General features: G+C 42.7%; 1 protein-coding gene across 1 annotated transcript; it reads left to right on the forward strand.

Annotated features, from left to right (window-relative positions):
• Positions 1-77: 77 nt before the first annotated feature.
• On the forward strand, positions 78-16,718 carry MCM4 (minichromosome maintenance complex component 4). Its single transcript, XM_087447726.1, has 17 exons — positions 78-159; positions 270-352; positions 786-950; positions 1,305-1,468; positions 1,564-1,665; positions 1,926-2,021; positions 2,105-2,200; positions 3,141-3,279; positions 5,924-6,144; positions 8,134-8,254; positions 10,483-10,742; positions 11,204-11,569; positions 12,051-12,178; positions 13,023-13,230; positions 14,248-14,476; positions 15,009-15,142; positions 15,991-16,718. The coding sequence occupies exons 2-17, from the start codon at positions 283-285 to the stop codon at positions 16,081-16,083; spliced, it is 2,592 nt and encodes an 863-aa protein (XP_087303852.1). The 5' UTR covers positions 78-159; positions 270-282; the 3' UTR covers positions 16,084-16,718.
• Positions 16,719-21,757: the final 5,039 nt, after the last annotated feature.

Below are 21,757 nucleotides of genomic sequence, written 5' to 3' on the forward strand. Positions count from 1 at the left end.
AGGCGGAGCCGTGCGAGAGCGCTGCTATGATTGGCGGGGAGCCGCGAGCGCGCTGACGTCGTTGCTGCCGGCGCGAAACCTTGGCCCGCCTGGTGCGTCCGGGAGCGCGAACGCCCCCGGTGCCTTTCGGAGCTCCGCGCCGAGCCGCCGCTGTCCCCGGTAACCGCGCCGGCGGGGAGGGCGCGGCGCGAGCCTTGCGTGGGAGTGCTGTGCGCGAGGCGGGGGCAGCCTGGCCGGCGCGGCGCGAGCCTGTCCTCCTTGTCGCGCAGGTACCCGAGTAGCATGTCGTCCCCGGCGTCGACCCCGAGCCGCCGCGGCAGCGGGCGCGGGCGGGCCACCCCCGCGCAGATGCGTAAGTCCCTTCGCAAGTCCGTCCCCACCCCCACTCCCTGCTTTCGCATGTCTCCAGCCTTTTCCCGCCGCCGCTGAGAGATCGAGGCCGTGCCGACGCCCTGCGGATGTCCGGCCCGGGCGGCGCCTCCAAGTCCCGGAGGGAGGAGGACATGTCGTGCGGCCGCGAGCCTGCGCTCGGGCTCTGCCAGCGCCGGTGCGCGCCCACCTTCCTTGGAAGGCGGCCGCGCCGGACGCGCGTTTACACCCTAACCCTAACCCTTGCCAGGCTATTGCTAAATTTTGACTGGTTGAACGCGTCCGTGTCCTAGTGCCCCCGTTCTGTGTGGTTTGTATTTGTTAAGTAATGAGTCAAACCGTCGCAAGAGACAGAAAAATCTAGGAAGACCCAACATGAGCATTGATGGCCATTTTTCTGTTTTGTCTGCCACAAGCTCCAAGCGACGATACCAGGTCATCTCCATCTCATAGACGTCGAGGGGAAGATTCCACCTCTACAGGAGAGCTGCAGCCGATGCCCACCTCCCCTGGAGCCGACCTGCAGAGCCCGGCCGCGCAGGATACACTGTTTTCCAGCCCTCCTCAGATGCATTCTTCAAGTGTGTTTCTGAACGTCTATGTTCGACTGTGGTCAATATACCCACAATGCTTCAGCTGGTTAGATTTGCTGGTTTGCTAACAGTTAGCTAACTAACTCTGTGCATGAGCTAATATGTTCACCAAAAGAATGCAGAGATAGTACATGTTAGAGCTTAGTGGGCGAAAAAAGAAACTTTTGGTGCTTTTTTATAGGATATTTAATAGTCCTCAGAGTCTTCATCACCACAAGTTACAATAAACCTTTGGCTTGCTGTTGCGTGTAGATGACTTACATCAACGGATGACGTGCTGTAGTTCTGAGTTTTATATGCTACCAGAATTTCATTGTAAATTTTCTAATTTTATTTTTATAGCTATTCCTCTTGATTTTGATGTTAGTTCACCGCTGACATATGGCACTCCCAGCTCTCGTGTAGAGGGAACCCCGAGGAGTGGTGTTAGGGGCACACCTCTGAGGCAGAGGCCTGACCTGGGGTCTGCACGGAAGGGCCTGCAGGTGGATTTGCAGTCCGATGGGGTGAGTACACAGTACAGTCTTTTGATAGGATCATGTTGGGAACATAAAACAGGTAATTATCCATTAACGTGATTCTGTCATATTTTTCTGTGTAGCCAGCAACAGAAGATATCATGGCAAGTGAGCAGTCTCTAGGGCAAAAACTTGTGATTTGGGGGACAGATGTAAATGTGGCAACGTGCAAAGAGAATTTTCAGGTGAGCTATATGTGTTAAAATTCGTACTCTTAGGACTCTGAAAATGCTGAAAGAAAGTGTTTATAACTGATATCTATATAGTCATAATACTTAGTAGGTTTTTAGGTGTCTTAGAATTGTTGATTTTTTTTAGTTTTTAAGAAGAAAAAAACATTATTTATATCTGTTTACAAATAGTGACATACTCATAACTTTTTGTATTTTGAATAGTTGTTTATTCCTAAATGCATTAAGCTTAACATTTTTCTCTCCACGTCAAGAGATTTCTTCAGCGTTTTATTGACCCTCTGGCTAAAGAAGAAGAAAACATTGGCATAGATGTTACTGAACCTCTGTATATGCAACGACTTGAGGAGGTAATCAGACATTCTTATTTGTACCTTCAAATTATGTATTATAAAACAAAATTAGAGTATAACTTGTTTATTTTATTTTACAGATTAATGTTATTGGGGAGCCATTTTTAAATGTAAACTGTGAAGACATAAAATCATTTGACAAAAGTCTGTACAGACAGCTCATCTGTTACCCACAGGTAGGAATTTTGCTTTGACTGTGATGAATTACAGTAAACATCTAGAACATCAGGAGGGTTTCTAGATAGCAGAATTCCCTTGGTGGTGACAGAGGGAATATGTCTCCAAAGCACAGGAACTTCTTTGGAAAACCATGTTTCTTCTTCTTTAAGATGAACATTTTTTCACACTTGAACATTTCTGAAATTGGGTTTTGTATTACTGTCAACAGCATGTCACAGTTTAATTGGCAGTGTTTCTTAATAGTGTATAAAATACTGATGAATCTTAGAATTGGTAGCTTTTTGGGTTTGATGAAGTAAATTATCATAAGTGGAAATATGTTATAAATGCATTATGTATTTCTGCCATCTCTAACAGAACATATTAACTATATTGTGTTTTTCTTCTAGGCTTAAGGTCAGGTTTTATTAATGAAGTATCAGCTATATTGATTTTAGCTCTAGGCTTTGAAGGCACGCAGACTTGGTTTTAAATCTTGATTTTGCTGCTTAATAGCTGTGTAACCTTGGTCAAGTTTCTTAGCCTCCAGAGGCTGTTCCTTCATCTGCAAAATGGGGAACAAAAGTTACCAAATTTGAAGAAGATAATTATGATTTAATCTATTTTGTTATCATTTTATTATGGAGAAAACGTAAAACATGAAAGTATGAGCTCAAAATCCTTTCTGTTACTAATTGAAAGCCTAAAGTGTGCCAGTACATTGCAAAGGTACTTGCATATATATACTCACATTTTAACCCAAATGAGAACGTGCAAAGATAAGATAGTTGAGTGTGCCCAGGGTTTGTAAATGGCGTGTGTGTGATTATATAAGATAATGCTTTTGGATTATGTGTTTTTGCTTTACTTTGCCAATATGAAATGCTTTATTTCTTGTATGTAATCCTAAGATAGGAAAACAAACACAGCTTGGCATACTTGTATTCATTTTTACAGGAAGTTATTCCAACTTTTGACATGGCTGTCAATGAAATCTTCTTTGATCGTTACCCTGACTCGATCTTAGAACATCAGATTCAAGTAAGACCATTCAACGCATTGAAGACTAAGAATATGAGAAACCTGAATCCAGAAGGTGATATTTTTAATAGCAGAAAAATACTTTGCATGAAAATAAACAAAACCTTATTTCATCAAGGAACTTTAAAAGAATTGGTGGTGATAGTGGTGATGATGGAATATAAATCAAGGAAATAATAGCAGATTCAATTACCCTATATGCATATGAACCCAGCATACTTTTTTTTTTGACTTAAATTATATAAAAGATGTTGTAACTATTGAAAATTCTCTATCTTAAGTTGAACTTAACCAAATATAATAATTTTACAGTTATTTTGTTAGGTAGGCGCTTTCTCAGAATCACTGTAGAAAATAAGTACAAAATATGATTCCTGCTCTAGAGCTCAAGAAAGAAATCTAGTTTGGAAAGTAAATAAAAGAAAAGGTAAATAACAGAAGAATAGTGCAAGAGATGTGTCTCAGCCCAGGGAGAGAAGGAGAGCACTGTGCCAAGTGGGAAGAGTCCATGGTAGAAGGAAAATTTGGATCACAGTAAGGATTTAGAAAGTAAACATGAAGGAATTCACTCTGAACAGAAGAAAGAAGGGATACAGCAGAAGCGAAACAGAGCAATATATGGACAATAAGTAATGGCTGAAGCAGGGTGTTTGGGAGGTAATGTTTACATGGGGGCTGGTAAGCCTAGGTCCTGAAGCACTTTGATTTCTAACTTAATCTAGGTTTTTATTCCAAAGTCAATAGGGAGCCATTGATACTTTTTTTTTTTTTTTTTTAAAGATTTTATTTATTTTATTTTTCCCCCCAAAGCCCCAGTGGATAGTTGTATGTCGTAGCTGCACATCCTTCTAGTTGCTGTATGTGGGACTCAGCCTCAGGATGAACGGAGAAGTGGTGCCTCGATGCGCACCCGGGATCCGAACCCGGGCCACCAGCATCGCAGCACGCGCACTTAACCACCAAGCCACAGGGCCGGCCCAAAGATTTTTTTTTTTATTTATTTTATTTTTTCCCCCCAAAGCCCCAGCAGATAGTTGCATGTCATAGCTGCACATCCTTCTAGTTGCTGTATGTGGGACTCGGCCTCAGGATGGACGGAGAAGTGGTGCCTCGATGCGCACCCGGGATCCGAACCCGGGCCGCCAGCATTGCAGCGCACGCACTTAACCACCAAGCCACAGGGCCGGCCCCATTGATACTTTTTGAGGAGACAGATTTTGCCATTCTTGAGAAGTTGGCGGTATGTCTAGTGTGGAAGGTATGTTGAAGTTCAGTTAGGAGACTTCAGTGGTAGCTCAGATATGGGGCAGCAGTGTCCTGAGCTGGACAGTGGCCATAAGAGTGAGAATACAGGACAGACATGATGTTTGCCATATATGAAGATTGAGGCATAAAAGCTATTGAGAACTAATAGATACCTCTCTAGATAAATGTGCAGAAGACACAGATTGCAGTAAAAGGAAATAAGACAGCCAATAAATGTGAGTAAGTGTTGGACTTCACTGTTTATTAAAGAAGTGGAATTTTTTTTTTCTCCTATGAAATTGGCTCCTGGCATCATCTCTGGGAGGGAGTTCTGGTGGGGACACTGGAGGAGGTATAGGAGAGCTGTGAGTTTTCGGAGGCAGAGCATTGTTACAGAAGGAATTCCAGGGTGAGACGGGAGATTACAAATTGCGAGGTACTCAACTGATTTCAGAAGTTTTTAACTTTTGCGTTTATTTATGTAACTTATTACAAAAGTTACATTTTAAAGTAAAAGAAGGCTTGGTGGGTAGAGAAGCAAGGAAGATGTGTAAGTAGGTAAAAGGACAGGATCAAGTTGTGAAGGCCTTGTGAATCAGCAGTCGGTGCTGGGGTGGGGTGACCTGCCCGGCCAACAGTGGCTAACTACAGGCCATGTTTTGTTGACTACAAAGAACAGTGTAACTTGTTTGGAACCAGCAGTGGACATCAGTTGGGGAAAACATTGTCTCTCAGGGAAGGTCCAAATCATGGAGGAACCATGAGAAGAGTGAAAAACAGTCTATCCAGGGGCTTTCTCATGTAGATACTGGCTGAGTTATGTAATGCTTCTTCTCTGCCAAGTGTTTTTCTTATTAGGCTTGCTGTCTACTGACCCATTTAATCCTCTAACAACCCTGTGAGGTACGTACTGCCATTGCTCCCATTTTGCAGATGAGGCACAGGGAGGCTGAGTGTGTCCCCAAGGTCACACAGGTACTCGGTCCAGGCCATCTGGTGCTAGAGCCCATGCCTGTCACACACACTAGGACAGCAAGACTTCCATCTGGCACAGTGCGTGAGGAGGAACGCCATGGGACAAAATAGGTGAAAGCAGAGACCTGATCTGAAACCAGAAAATGGAGGCGAACTGGAGGCAGATGAGAAGGGAGTTGGTGGGTACTTGTTGGATAGGAGGCCCTAAGGAAGAAACGGCCAGAGGTCCATCAGAGTTGAGAGGAAGGCAAACTGGACACAGGAAGGGCATCCTAGGCCAGACCTGAGGGTTCCCAATGAGATGTTCATGCCCTGGCCACAGTGCCTTCCTGTGACCGCAGTCATCCCCAGGTACCTCTGCACCTTTGGGTGAGATTCTTTTGGGCTTGATGCCAGGAGTTCAGCTTGGGAAGTGACCACATCTGGCTGGGCTATGGGCAGTGGCTAATGGAGAAGCTGACCTCTCTCGCCCCTTGCAGACATCGATCAGCTGATCGCCATCAGTGGCATGGTAATCAGGACGTCCCAGCTGATTCCAGAGATGCAGGAAGCCTTCTTCCAATGCCAGGTGTGCGCCCACACAGTGCGGGTGGAGATGGACCGTGGCCGCATCGCTGAGCCCTGCGTCTGTGAACGCTGCCACACCACTCACAGCATGGCGCTGATCCACAACCGCTCCGTGTTCTCCGACAAGCAGATGGTGCGTGGCCTCCTGGGGCACTGGGTGGCCGCCCCTTTGGCGTGTTGATTTTGTTCTGCCTCTCTGGCGCCTCAGGAAGCCAAATTTAACTTGTCCATTCTCCAGGTCCTAACACCTTGCTTCCTGAGCGGCATTCAGCTCCTTCCTTCCCTCTCTGTAGGTTTTGTCCGACGATTGCAGCCTGAGGCCTGGAGCGCTCTGAGGCTCGAGCTTTGGGGTGTCAGTGTCCCTGTTTTATTGCTGCGAGCACCAGGTCATTATTTGTAGTCAGCATTCTCATGGCCTATAATAATTCATAACAAGAGAAAGAATGTGTTCTTCTACTATAAACATTTTAAGTTTAATGTCATTTGTAAGTTAACAGATCAAATTAGCCTACTCTGACATTAAATCAAAGTTAACGTGAGATGCTTCTATGGGAAATATTTAAAATTGTATGACTTTTTTTAGTGTGTCAGATAAGAGTATATAAAACATTTGAGATCAGTAAAAATTATTTGGTTTAATTCTGTCATTTTGCAGCTGTTCCACTGGAAATAAATGGGTTGAGAAATTTTTCTAAAGTTTCACAAATTTTATTATATAGGAAGTTTGGACTTTCACCTCTTTAATCATGAAAATTTGAAGCTGAAGTTATTAAAATGATGTAGAAATAAGTGGGGAAGGGCAGAAAATCATTTATTTACTATGATTATAGTGGTATAAAAGTATGCACAAGGTCTTGTTTTTTTGTTTTGTTACAGTTTAAGCAATTTTTTTAATCTTAAGTAGAGAAAATGTGTTGAAAATACTACAAAAGGTAATTTCTCTTATTGGAAGTCCATAAGAAAAATACTAGCAAATGTGAAAAAAGTGTTGAACTTTATTGTTAACCAAAGAATTGAAAATTAAGTTAAGATATAAATTTTAATGTAACATTGGTATAAATTGCTGGAGTAAGTGTGCATCAGCCCACGCCACCATGGTGCTGAGAGCTAGAGATACAAAGGTGGAAGCCCTGCCCCCAAGGACCTTGTGGTGGAGTAGTCTTAGGATGCTTCAAAGACTCCCAAACTGACTTAGAATAAAACCTAGCGTCTTAGGTTAGCTTCCAAGCCTACATGGCTCAACATCACCCACAACACGCCTTTGTGTATCTACAGACCTCACTGATGTTGTCTCTACCACTCCCTTATTCTCGGCTCCTCAGTCAAGCACAAGCCTCCTCAGAACCTCTGTACTTGCTGTTCTTCCCGTGGAGAACACGTGGCTTCCTCCCCACACCCTTAGGCCTCTGCCCGGAGGTCACCTGATTTGAGACAGGCCTTCCCTAAGCTTTCTGGCGTCTCCTCCACCCCCGCCGTCTCTGCTCCTCACCCTGTTGTCTCCTCCTGTCAGTTGCATTTGTCACTGTCAGATCTGTGCTCCCTTGTGTGTATGTGTATTGTCTGTCCCCGCTCGCCTCTGTGAGGGGAAAGACTGCATTCACCGCTGAGTCCCCAGCACCTGGAACGGTTTCTGGCACGTGAGTCGATAGAATCAGGTAACAGGCTAGTATTTGTGGAGTGCACACAGTGACTAGAAGAAATGGACAGAACTGCTTCACCGTAAGCCTGAAAAGTGTGTGCTTCTCAACCTAGGAAATCCACTGGAAATAACTTCTAAAAAATGTAGTTAGAATTGTAGGCCAACATTTATGCACAGAGATATCCACTAAAACCTTAAAATGGCAGAAAACAGTCGCCTGAATCGCTGCCCCGTTTCCTGAAAGAGGGGAATGCTTAAATAAACATCCTTACATTTGTGTGTTTCAAACAAATTTTGATGTAAATGTGCATTTTTAAAAACGTAACTGTCTGGAGATTCAAACGAAGAATGGTGTTTTAAAGAGGAGTAAAGATGCTGGGCTTCAGAAACGGTCGCCTGCAAGTGGCGCCGAGACTTGCACGTCTTGTCTCCGTCGTGCTTGCTTCACGCCTGAGCTTTCTGTGTTCACGGCTCTCCTTTCAGATCAAACTTCAGGAGTCTCCTGAAGACATGCCTGCAGGGCAGACGCCTCACACTGTCATCCTGTTTGCTCACAACGACCTTGTCGACAAGGTCCAGCCTGGGGACAGAGTGAACGTTACAGGTAAGAGTGTAGGTGGTATTAAGGCGATAAGTCTGTTTTCCTTCCGTGACACTTGTGAGTCAATCCTCTGACTTGCTCATGGATTTGCTGGATTCCTGGGGCTCGGTCTTGCCTCCACCTGTGCTTCAGGTCTTGCGAAGATGGGATGTGTGCTTTAATCACCACCTCTTTAATCTGGCAGGACAGCACCTTTCAATGCCTTGTCTTTGTGGTCACTTGCTTCTTGCCATCTCAGGTATCCCAGAACCATGTGTTTATCTGTCTTGATAGTGTTAGTATCTTGGGAAAACAGCTACAGGCAAGGCTGGTATTGCTAAAATCTGAGCTATGCCAGCCCTCCAGGAAGTATCGCTCACCAACTCTAGAATTTTAAGTGGTTTTCTACTTATTTCCCAAATGGACAGCTAAGGGTTAAAATTTATTTATTACAGAGAAGAATGGGTCAGCGTCCCTTGTTTCTGTGCTAGGAGTTGTATTAGGGTATTTTTAGAGCCGAGGACGCTGAAATTCAGAGAAGTGACGTCACTGGAGCTAAGATTCTGCAGTAAATTGAGGCGCCAGGACTCGGATCCTCCTCTTCCTGCCAGTGGGGTGCTCTTCCTGCTGCACCGCACAAATGTGCCAGTCTGTCTTTTGGTGCTTCGGAGCAGCGCAGGCACCTGGTTTCTCGAGGGGGGTGTGTTGTTGATGGCAGGCGTAGTTCTGAACTGAGGGCAGTGTGGGGATTGAGTCCGGGGGTGGCTGAGGCTCCTAGGGTCGTCCGTCTGTTCTGCTCAAGGAGTCAGGACTCAGCCTGTGTCTTCCCCAGGAGGAAGTCCAGCGGTTGTCAGGAGCAATCTTAATTTATAAAAGTAAGTGTAGTAGTTAAAAGTTTGAAAGAATGTGTCGTCTCTACTGAAGAGATGTGCGATCCCAGTTCTGCCACCCTGCTGTTCTGATAAAGTATTTAATCCACTGTTTTAATTTCCTTAGCTGCGAAGTGGAATTAGTGGGATGATACATGTGGAAATATTTGTCAGGGGTGGGGGGCCTGTGGAAAATGCCGTACAGATGTGAAACAAGTACTGTCAGTGCTGTTCTGTGAAGATGAACCGTTGCAGGGACCAGTAAAGATAACTAAGCCACTTTAAACATAGTAAACATAAGCATCCACCCTGGTCTGTCTTGGCATGAAGAATAGTGTGTTCTAAGCATGTTATATATAGACTGGGTTTATGTTTTACAAAAGAATGGCGTTGGCCTGTGAGGTAAACGGGACAGTGAGCTGTGGCGGCGTGTGGTGAACGCTGTGAGGGGGAGGGGGCATTTTCTCCTCAGAAGCAAGAGGAAACTGACTTGTCCTGGAGTTCAAGGGTTCTACTTGCAAATTCAAAAAAGATAACCATCGGCCTTATCAGTTTGGGAACCTTTTCTTCTTGGAGAATGGATGAGTTAGTATGATTGAAGAGTTGGTTGTTTATCCACTTCTTTTAATGTTCTTAAATTATCTTCTTTAGAAAGCAGGGTAAGGCACAACCCTTCACCTAGAAACACCTCCTGTTATTAACAAAGTAGAGTCATTTTTTCTTCACCATATCTTCACCTTTGACTCACTAAACTGTCTTACTGTCTGTGAAATAATTTGTGAGTGATTTTTAAAAGATTTGAGTGTTTAGAATTAACTTTTTTTCCAGTTTTTTGGTACAGGATTTTAGTATTTTGTTCCAGTCAAATAATTGCTAGGCAGATTCTGTATACTCAGCTTAAGGGAATTGAAAATACTGTTTCAAAATACTGTTCATTGAACACAGCCATAGAGCCAGGCATTGTGCTAGAAGCAAAGTAATTTCATTTAAACCTCAGAATGGTGATATATGGTGTGGTGATGCTCATATAGGTGTCCAGGGTAATTTCATGTAAACCTCAGAATGGTGATATATGGTGTGGTGATGCTCGTACAGGTGTCCAGGGTTGCAGAGCTAACAAGTGGTCACAGATGGACACGTTTTTAGGTCTGCCTTTTTCAGAAACCTGTGTTCTTTCCAACTTGCCCTGCCGGCTTCGGCAGGGAGCTTTGCAGTGTAGGCCTGAGTCCTAGGCCTGGGAGGGCCAAGAAGGCAGTGTGCTTGGGAGCTCCCCCCATCATTACTAGCCCTCAGCCCTCAGTTCTCAGCGTTGTGTGTTGTCTGCATTGGTTTCCTGAGCCCGTTAGTGGAAGGTAAAAGGATGTTTCATGGTTGTGCCCTCAGGTATCTATCGGGCTGTTCCTATTCGGGTCAATCCAAGAGTGAGTAATGTGAAGTCTGTCTACAAAACCCACATTGATGTCATTCATTATCGGAAAACTGATGCAAAACGTCTGCATGGCCTTGATGAAGAAGCAGAGCAGAAGCTTTTCTCAGAGAAGCGTGTGGAACTGCTTAAGGAACTTTCCAGAAAACCAGACATTTATGAAAGACTTGCTTCAGCCTTAGCTCCAAGCATTTATGAACATGAGGATATAAAGAAGGTAACGCTGAAATTTTAACTTGGGATTGGTATTTATAGTTCTTTGGGATCAAATAGTATAAGCATCCATACCCCCCACCCCCCCCCAAAAAGGATAAGGACTGTTGCCTGTCTGGCCGAGCAAGGTGCTCGCAACCTGACTGGCTTAGTAATTGAGGAGAATCACAGCTTCGTTGTCCATCTCTTTATCTCTGCACCAAACTTATATGTTTCTAAATGTAAGAAAAGCCATACAGGGTCAGAATAGGGATTTACACGGCCACCATTCTGGCATAATGGTGTGTGCTTATGTGCAAATTGGTTAATGATAACTTAAAGCACTGTCACATACATTTTTAATACCTTCCTTTAATTTCTTAATTGTAATTCTGCATCCATGGAGTAGAAAAACACCTCTAATGTTTAAACTGTATCTCAGTTACTGTACGGTAAATGAGTGTTTAGACATGTTTGTTTGTTTAGGGAATCTTGCTTCAGCTCTTTGGCGGAACAAGGAAAGATTTTAGTCACACAGGAAGGGGCAAGTTTCGTGCTGAGATCAACATCCTACTGTGTGGTGACCCTGGGACCAGTAAGTCCCAGCTGCTGCAGTACGTTTACAGCCTGGTGCCCCGGGGCCAGTACACGTCTGGGAAGGGCTCCAGTGCAGTTGGCCTCACCGCGTACGTCATGAAAGACCCTGAGACAAGGCAGCTTGTCCTGCAGACTGGTGCCCTTGTCCTCAGTGACAATGGCATCTGCTGCATTGACGAGTTTGACAAGATGAATGAAAGTACAAGATCAGTACTGCATGAAGTCATGGAACAGCAGACTCTTTCCATTGCAAAGGTGAGTGATATTCTCCATTCATAAACACACGTTCAGAACATGTAGAGACTCGAAATAAAGCATCTGTGAAACTGTCCGGTGTAACCTTGGTTCTAACTTGGGGAAACTGGTAAATACTTTTCCTATTAGATTTCAGGTAAATCTCTTTGAGTGTTTTCTACAGGATCCTCTTTCATCTTTTGCTCTGCTTAACCCACTAATGTATGCTTTTTGTAGAACTTGAGTTTGCCTACATCTCATGTGAGGGGTTTAGTTTCTGAGAAGGACGCAGTTATAGCATACATGTATCTAAAACTTAGTCCTTGGCTTGAATCCAGGGACAGGGTGTTGTCCCAAGTGGAACCACTGAATCACCTTGATACGGTGACGTGGCTTTTGGTGGCAGTGGAGACGTGGCAGAGGGCTTGTTAGGAGAAGATGGCTCACACGGTTCCTGCTACCATCAGGGTGAGGCTCCTAATGGCACTGTTTTCTCTGATAGGCTGGGATTATTTGTCAGCTCAATGCACGCACCTCTATCCTGGCAGCAGCAAATCCTATCGAGTCTCAATGGAATCCTAAAAAAACTACCATTGAAAATATCCAGCTTCCTCACACGTTACTATCAAGGTATAAAAACATATTTTTATAAAACTGGTGTTCTTTGCTCGTTTGTAGAATTTTCAGGGTGAGGTTAAGAAAAGGAAATACTAATATTCAATGGGTGCCAATATCACAAAGTCTTCACTCTAATGGGAAAGTTTTCAAATTTGGTTTGTTGAGGGTTTTCATGGCAAGGCCCATGTGTCTCTCCACTCAGCTGTGGGTAGCCCCGTAACATTTATTTGTCTTTTCCAGCAGTTAGGACATTTCACCTTGACATCCTTTGCAGAAGCCTGTCACTCACTCCTCTTACCTCAGTCTTAAGGCCACTACAGAGGATCAACAAAGTGTGGAGAACAGTTTCACACTGTAGTTACGGTTCTGAAAAATTAAATTTGTTAAAGCGGAGTCATATAATCTTACTTTTTCTCAACTCACTACTCCAAATATTGATGTGTTTCATAAATGGGTTTTACATTTTAATTACTTGATTTTTTTTTTTCCCAAATAGTTCTTTTTTCCCAAAACGATTGAGTGTATTTTCATTCAAATCTTCCAGTCTTCAAAAGTATTATAATGTTTTCCTCAGGGGACTCTTACTTTGACTCAGCTGTTTGGTGACTAGCTGTTTCCTGGGCAGACCTAAGGGCCAGGAAAGCGGGTGCCTGTTGGGGACAGAGCAGGGTGAACTGGATTGATCTGAGGCTCTTTAGGCAGCCTGCACAGGAGACACTTCCTCCCCTTCTGCGGCCCTGACTAAACGCACGTTCACTGTACGTGCCTGGGTGACTGGAGCGCAATTTTTAAATTAGGTTTGTAGGTGTGTTGGTGTGCCAACTAGGAAAACTATGTTTTCACAATATTTTCTCAGGTTCGATTTGATATTCCTCATGCTGGACCCTCAGGACGAAGCCTACGACAGACGTCTGGCTCACCACCTTGTTGCTCTGTACTACCAGAGCCAGGAGCAGGTGGAGGAGGAGTTCATGGACATGGCAGTGCTGAAGGACTACATTGCCTACGCTCACAGCACAGTCATGCCTCGGCTGAGCCAAGAAGCCAGCCAGGCTCTCATCGAGGTAATACGTCAGTGTTTAAAGCCTGAAAAGCTGTTTTGCTGAGCCTGTAGCCAAAAGCATAAATGTAACTAGCTGGTCATCACCTTTAAAACATTAATTATTCTGTCAAGAATAACATGCTGTTCTCTATAACTGTTTTTTCTCCTGTGTTGCAAAATTGACTTTCCAAATGTAAAAGGGAAAAAGATTCATTTATGTATGTTATACACACTGTTTTTATATTTAAACACTTGTAAGCACGGTGAATTTAAGATCAGAATACCTGAGTTGAAATACAGGTGATGCTATGTAGTAACTTTGTAACTCGGGACAAGTCATCCAATTTCTCTGAACGTCCATTTCCTTGTTTCTAAAAAGTAAGATGAATGATAAGTAATTTGTGCTCACTTTCAGTATCCTTTTATGTGGGCAGCAGTGCACAATGACACGTTAGATTATTCAAACACTGTGATATTATGAAGGTTCCTGGTGCTTTGATGGGCTTTACATCCTTACTAAGCCCCCAAAGATGCTCAAATGAAAGTTACAGCTGATATGTAATTTTCCATTTGTATCAAATTCTTGAGAGTTTTTCAAAAAGAAATAAAATTGTCATCTAGATAAGTTTAATACAACTTACCTTTGTAACATTATCCTAGTAAACCTTTGCTGCATGCCTCATTAAGTGAATCCTCAGCAGAGGTGTAAACCAGAGTCAGTACCTCAGCGTCTTTTTCAGATGGGCACCCCCACCTGCCTCTTACCCAGCACACCGTGTCCTCTGAGTGCCAGGCCTCACGCAGCTTCTCTGCCCGTTCCCATTCTCCATTCTTCAGAGCCACATCACATAACACCTTCTTGATGAGCTTCGAGGCCCAAGGCTAGATCTGACTTTTAATTCTCCTCCACACGTGCACATGGCAGCCAGGCAGGAGTTCACTTTAATGAAATCCTAACAGTTCACTTCAAAGTTCAACCACAAGACTAAGGTTATTGTTACTGAGGAGTTTTGGGTTTTTTCCTGTGTGTGTACACTAGGCTTATGTAGACATGAGGAAGATTGGTAGTAGCCGAGGAATGGTTTCTGCATACCCTCGACAGCTGGAATCGTTAATTCGTTTAGCGGAAGCCCATGCAAAAGTACGATTTTCAAACAAAGTGGAAGCAATTGACGTTGAAGAGGCCAAACGCCTCCATCGGGAGGCTCTGAAGCAGTCTGCAACTGACCCCCGGACTGGCATTGTGGACATATCTATCCTTACTACAGGTTTGTCATTTGCCTTGAACATAAAAGCACATGAAATTTAATATGTAAGTGATTGATATTTCACGTTGAAGCTAACGATTACATCATTTGAAGCAGAGGTTCTTAACCTTTTTTGGATCAGAGCCCCTTTGAGAATCTAATAAAAGTTGTGAGAATAGACACTGACTTCTGAGGAGAATAAACTCTGGCCCACACAGTGTTGTATCTGATTTCAAGGGAATTCTCTCTCATCCCCTGCTGTCTGGACGCTCATCTTAGCCCATCATAAAGAAGTAATTCATTTCTTAATGAGCAGTGAGTCTACCTACTATACAGATTATGTGGACTGTGTTTCAGGGGAAAATTGTAGCTATTGGCTTATAGAAAATTGGAAACAGCAGAGAACTCAGAACTCATGATTAACATGTATTTTGGCATTCAGCCACTGTCCCCTAATCTTTTTTAGCAACACTACTAAGGAAATATTTATGGAAATTTGAAATATTTCACTTCCTTATCGCAGAAATATTTTCATTAATTTTTTTTTAATCAGGAATGAGTGCCACATCTCGTAAACGGAAAGAAGAGTTAGCTGAAGCATTGAAGAAACTTATTTTATCCAAGGGCAAAACACCAGCTCTAAAATACCAGCAACTTTTTGAAGATATTCGGGGACAGTCTGACATAGTAAGTGTTTATATGTATTTTCTTTTTTCTCTTAATACTGCTTTCAAGGTTTTTTCTTATTTTTTCCTTCATTTATTGTTCAATAATGTTTAAGTAATAAATAAATAAGAAAGGTAAGATCACCCATAAACCCATCATCAAGAAATAATCGTGAGTAAAATTTTGTTGTACTCCGTTCATGGTTTTTCTGTGTGTATATGTACATAGAAACATAGTCAATTATAGCTACACTGTTTTGTAACTTGGTGTTTCTTTTTAATTAATAATGTACTATTAATATCATCTGTGGTGGTAGATAGACTTCATAACGTTATTTGTAGTGGTTGGGTAACGTTCTGTTGCATGCATGTTCCATCATTTACTTAGCCCGTTGTTGCACAGGTAGGATGTCTGCAGTTTTTTGCTATTATAAATAGTGTTACAGTCGCACATCTTAATTTCATAACTGAAATTTATTATATAAATTCGTTCGGGGGATGAAATGCTCAGGTGCCCTTTTGTGACTAAATAAAGTTGAGTTGTTCAGTGAAAAGAACTCTGCTGGCCAAATCCAGCCCTTCACTTACTTTCATAACACCCCTTCACTTACGTGTCATCTGGGTGACACTGGCACTACGGGGGCAGAGCTGAGGAGTTGCAGCAGACCATTCAGGTACCAAACCTGTGGTATTTACCACCTGGCCCTTCACAGGAAGTGTTTGCCATTGCTAAGTTAGAGCGTAAGACGTGTATACAACCACCAGAAAGGAAAAGCCTCTGGCGGTTCTTTAACATTGAAATCGTCGTATCTCGAACACGTAAGGGAATAGCGGTCGTGTGAAATATTTGTTTCCTCCTCTTTCCCAAAGGCGATTACCAAAGATATGTTTGAAGAAGCACTGCGTGCCTTGGCTGATGATGACTTCCTGACAGTAACTGGAAAAACCGTTCGCTTGCTCTGAAGCTCTTGTGAGCAGTGCTGTGTGTCCTGCTGGTCTGCTCTTGGATGTTGCACATGCTTGCTCATGTGTACGGGATGCGGGCCAGTCAGCTGCCACCGCTGCCATCTGTGGAAATAGATTCTTCAAGTCATTATTTGGCTCCATAAAAATTTTCTAACCTAGATTCCATTTTCAAAGTGAAGTGTATGTTTTCATTTCTTTAACATTTTAAGTAACAGTACTGTGCTGGTTTACAAACGTATACAGTAGAGGTTATTTTCTTGAAGTGCCATTTCTTTAGCACCAGGGCTTTTAATCTGTATTTCTATGCAGATAGCAGGATGTCGGTCTTTTCTGGAGTTGGCAGTCTGGGTCTGGGTCATGGGGTTTGTATTGGACTTTCTAATGGCAATCACCCTCATGTTGAGGTTTTTGTAATATGAGCTAAGACTTAGTGATGGCATATCGTTCTGTGTGAGGTAATAAAGGACCATAGCCTTTCTCCCTGTTTCAACTCTCAAGTGTGATTCCTTCTAGAGGCTTGTTCTCAAGGCCACTATAAGATGGAAATGAGTGGTTGGAAATAATTAGCTTAACTTCTACTCCTTTATCCTTATATGTAAAACTTTTTCCTAAATAAATGATAGAATAAGTAATACTTGGTTATCTGACATTATTTTTCATTAAGAAAAAAGCTTTAATGAATATTACAGTCATGGAAATTCTTGATGGTGAGTACTTTGTAAATCATAAAAGAAACTATAATGGATTTCATTTTATTCAAAAATTATTTCAATCCTAGCAGTCATAATTCTTAAAAAACCACCATAGGCTGAAATCTTATTTGGAAGTAGTACTATAATAAGTAATCTCTGAAACATTTGTAGGGGATCAGAATTGGCCACCCCAAAATGTGTCTCTGGCATGAGGAGTATTGTGGGTTGGTTATTTTTAAAAACTGCAGACATGGGAGAAGCTCTGAAAAGTAGAAATTACCCCTTGTAAGAAACATTGACATTTGTAAGGGAAATCTCCATTTGTAAAGGTATCTCCCTCTCTACCAGGAAGAAGGGGGGATGATGACCTTATCTCTAGAAACTCTTATCAGTGTGGAAGGCAAAGACTTAAATCTGCATAGTAACCTTACTCGCACTCTTACTGATGGTGCTTTTCTGGTAATCTCCCGTAGCTGACTCCCCTAACTCCCAACATCCTCTTTTGTCTTCAGCTAAAGATAGTATTTAAGAGGAGAACCTGTGCCATTCTGATGCGTTACCCAGTCTTTCCTCCGTCTCTCCCATGTATACTTGTTATAAAGCTTTGTTTCATTTTCTCCTGTTATTCTGTCTCATGTCAATTTAATTCGTATCCCAGCTGGAAGGACCCAGAGTGGGTAGAAGATAGTCTTCCTCCTCTACACGTTTAAGTCATTGTGTGTTAGGCCTTTTTTTATAACTCAGAATCAACATTCATTAATAAAGTGTCTAGAGAAAATGATAGATCTAACTGAATGTTTAATGTTAAAATGTTATGGAATGGTGTTTAGCGGTCGTCTGACCAAACTCATTTCATGAAGCATCATTCTTATCTGTGCTATCCTTGGAAGGTTTGCGAAATGCCTCCTATTTTGCAATAGGCAGTGGTTAGGTTTGGACATCAAAAGATGCAAGGCCAACCACCCATCAAGAGGTTTTTCCAGTGAGGTTTTCTCAGTGAACTCACTGTGTAGGAGATGCTTTTATATGTAATCATCAGCCACTCTGTAGGATCAATACTTTCCTTTTTACAGATGAAAGAAGCAAAAAGTTTCATCTCTTGCCTAAAGACCCAAAGCAAGAGATGAGGCTGGAATTGAAACAGTTGAGTCTTCTGACTTTAGAACTTAACTTTAACTGTACAGTGCTCAGGCTATAGTTCAGGGTTTTTTTGGTTAATAAGTATCTTAAGCCCCCCCCCCTTTTTTTTGAGGAAGATTGGCCCTGCGTTAACACCTGTTGCCAATCTTCTTTTCTTTTTTCTCCACAAAGACCCAGTACATAGTTGTATATCATAGTTCTATAGAGTTGTAGCTCTTCTATGTGGGACAGCACCTCAGCATAGCTTGATGAGTGGTGAGTAGGCCTGCGCCCAGGATCCAAACTGGCGAACCCCGGGCTGCCAAAGCAGAGCACATGAACTTAATCACTACACCACCGGGCTGGCCCCTGGGGCTCAGGTTGTTAACTCTTCAATGCTTTTGGACACGCTGCTTTACACTTCCAAAAGTCATGCAGAGAAGGTTCTCTGGTGCCTGTCATGTGGTGTGTACTTTGTAAATGTTCCATTGAGGAAATAAGTCTGAATCTATTGAACTGTGTTCTCATGACCACATGTTCTTCAGACTGGAAATTAGTTTTATTCACAGCTCTCAAGTTACTCAAAGATAACTGGCTCCTTGGCTGAATTTGAGCTTGCCCTGAAAAGGTGTGATTAGCACACCCTATCATGGAAATCACACATTACGTAGGCCTTTGTGATGCAAAGTCACCTGAAAGTAATTGGAAAACGTCCTATGGCCACAATGAGAAAGCTCTCTTGACTTTTCCCCTAAATTGCATACTCAGTAAGGTCACAAAAAGCTTCCCTTCTTGCACAATTGTAAACTTAAAGAGAGCATTGCTACCACTAGGCAGCTGTAAGTCAAGGTGTCATAAAGTCCTAGAGTTGACCCCTTTACACAGTTCTGTGGAGTTGTAGAATTGATACAGGAAATAAAGACAGGCTCTTTCTCCAAATTAAATTCTTAACCTGCAGTAATGGCTAGAATATTTGAAGCTATATTTGAAATTAAACAGTGTGTATGCACAGTCCCTGAAACTGCTTGGGAAATAGTATATACTCAGTAAATACTTGTTGACTAAGATGTTTTACTTCTAAAGTTTATACATTAGTGATATTTTTCTCAACATTGTAATTCAGTACCAAGATGGAAGTTATATGCAACTGCAAATGAAGTGTGTATGTAGTTTGATTTTAAGGGAATTTTAGTTGAAGGAAAATAATGTGGCTGTCCTGTTGCTGGCAGGTTTCCTCATAGTGAATCAGGGCTTATTGAATTCAGCAACTTTCCTCTTCACGTCTATGATTTGCTCAGTGGTCTGTAGGTCTCTCAAAGCAGGGGTGATCCTATCCTCCCAGTGCAGTGCCTGGCCATAGATGCTTGTTACATGTTTACAGAGAGGATTGACTCCTATGAAGGGAGAGTGAGGTATAAAAATTATCTGAGGATGTTCTTGAAATCAGTGAAATCTCTGGATGTGGAGTGGAAGAATAAGAGCATGTGTTTAAATTCATGCTCTGCCCCTAAATTCTGGCAGGTGCTCCCTTAGAGGGTGTGCCTCATGACTCAGTTGGAGCACACCATATCCCTCAGGAGTATTGAGGCAGGAAAGAAGAGGAGCCACTGCCTTGGGCTGAGGAGCATTTTCTCCATTTGTATAAGGTGGTTTCTGAAAGCACGGGTATGGGCTACCCAGGCTCAAATCCTGGCTCCCCACTTACTCCTGACGTGCAACGCTTGGGACACTGGCATGCTGTAAGTGCTCAATAAATGTTGTTACTGTGAACAAAGTAAGGAGAGTGTGGGGCTTTCTTACTAGGACAATACTATTTCAGCTCAATTCCTATGAATATATATTTTTAAAAACACTGCAATATAATGTAATTCCATTTGAATTTTTCCCTCTGATTTTGACCTGAAAGATACCCAAACTTGCTGGTTAGAATAGCTTTATTTGATTTACACAAATATACACATGCCATTCTTCTTCCAGTATCCATCATAAATATAACGAATTCCATCCAAAGGAGTCAAAAATTAGCGAGAAGAATGAAGAAACTGTGGGAGATCAAGATCCGGCCACCCTGAAATATATCTCTTTGCCTTGATTATTTTCTCTGATGGACATTTAGCCTCCCCCAAACTGCCTAAAGGAATTTAACTCTGGGTGTAGACAGACTGGCAGGGTCCTCACTAAGCCCATTCTTAACAGTTTTGTTTACCAAATATTTACATTTGTTTTTGTGTGTGTGTGTGTGTGTGTGTGTGAGGAAGAGCAGCCCTGAGCTAACATCTGCCAATCCTCCTCTTTTTGCTGAGGAAGACTGGCCCTGGGCTAACATCCATGCCCATCTTCCTCCACTTTATATGGGACGCCGCCACAGCATGGCCTGACAAGTGGTGCTTCAGTGCGCACCCGGGATCCGAACCGGCGAACCCTGGGCTGCCGCAGCGGAGCGCACGCACTTAACTGCTTGCACCACCGGGCCGGCCCCCAAATATTTACATTTGTAAAGGTATCTCCCTCTGTGTAGTGGGAAAAGGGGGTATGACCTGATCTGTGAAAACTCTTATCAGGACGGAAGAAGAAGACTTAAATCTACATACTCTTGATTACTATAATTCCTGTCTCTCTGGCCACATACTCTATAGGTGGTCCTGCAAAGCATTGTCTGACAAAAATTTACATTTCCCTCTTCATGTAAATTGTCTTCTTCCCCTCTGAAATCCCAAAACACCACCCACCCCCAACATCCTTCTTTGTCTTTAGCTGAAGATAGTATTTAAGATGAGAATCTCTGCTATTATGTTGAGAAACTCAGTTTCCCTGGTTTCTCCCATGTATACATATTATTAAACTTGATATTATTTTCTCCTGCTAACCTGTCTTTTAATTATTTGGCCAGCCATAAGAACCTTAAGGGAAAGGGCAGGTAGGGATTCTCCCTCTTCCCCCACAAAACCCAGAATTTAATGACTCACCCTTAGCACACACATTAGGAAATATTTACTTTAAGAAAGTGCTGTTATTTATTAAATCTAAGGTAATTTCTTAAAATACCTCTTCAATTCAATTTTTAAGAATTTTTTTTTTTTTTTTTTGGTGAAGAAGACCAGCCCTGAGCTAACATCCATGCCAATCCTCTTTTTGCTGAGGAAGACCAGCCCTGAGCTAACATCTATTGCCAATCCTCCTCGTTTTTTTGCTCTTTTTCTCCCCAAAGCCCCAGTAGATAGTTGTATGTCATAGTTGCACATCCTTCTAGTTGCTGTACATGGGATGCTGCCTCAGCATGCCCGGACAAGTGGTGTATCGGCGCACACCCAGGATCCAAACCCGGGTCACCAGTAGTGGAGTGTGTGCACTTGACCGCTAAGCCACGGGCCCAGCCCCTAAGAATTCTTTTGAAATAAATTTCAAACTTACAGAAAAGTTGTAAAAAATACTATAAATCCCATATACTCTTCACTCAAATTCCTTTGGTGTTAACATTTTCTCAGGGCCGGCCCTGTGGCTTGGTGGTTGAGTGCGCGCGCTGCGATGCTGGTGGCCCGGGTTCGGATCCCGGGTGCGCATCGAGGCACCACTTCTCCGTTCATCCTGAGGCCAAGTCCCACATACAGCAACTAGAAGGATGTGCAGCTACGACACACAACTATCCACTGGGGCTTTGGGGGGAAAAATAAAATAAATAAAATCTTTAAAAAAAAAAAAAAAAAAACATTTTCTCAAATCTACTGTTATCATTCTCTGTAAATTTTTTTTATAATCATTTGAGAGTAAGTTGCAGACAGGATGCCCCTTCCAAATTCTTCCTAAAAACCACATATGTACTAAAAACGGTGACATTATATAACCACAAAGCAATTTCATAA

Source organism: Ceratotherium simum, chromosome 23 (genome assembly GCF_057802395.1).
Source record: "Ceratotherium simum simum isolate JZ-2026a chromosome 23, ASM5780239v1, whole genome shotgun sequence".
NCBI lineage: Eukaryota > Metazoa > Chordata > Mammalia > Perissodactyla > Rhinocerotidae > Ceratotherium > Ceratotherium simum.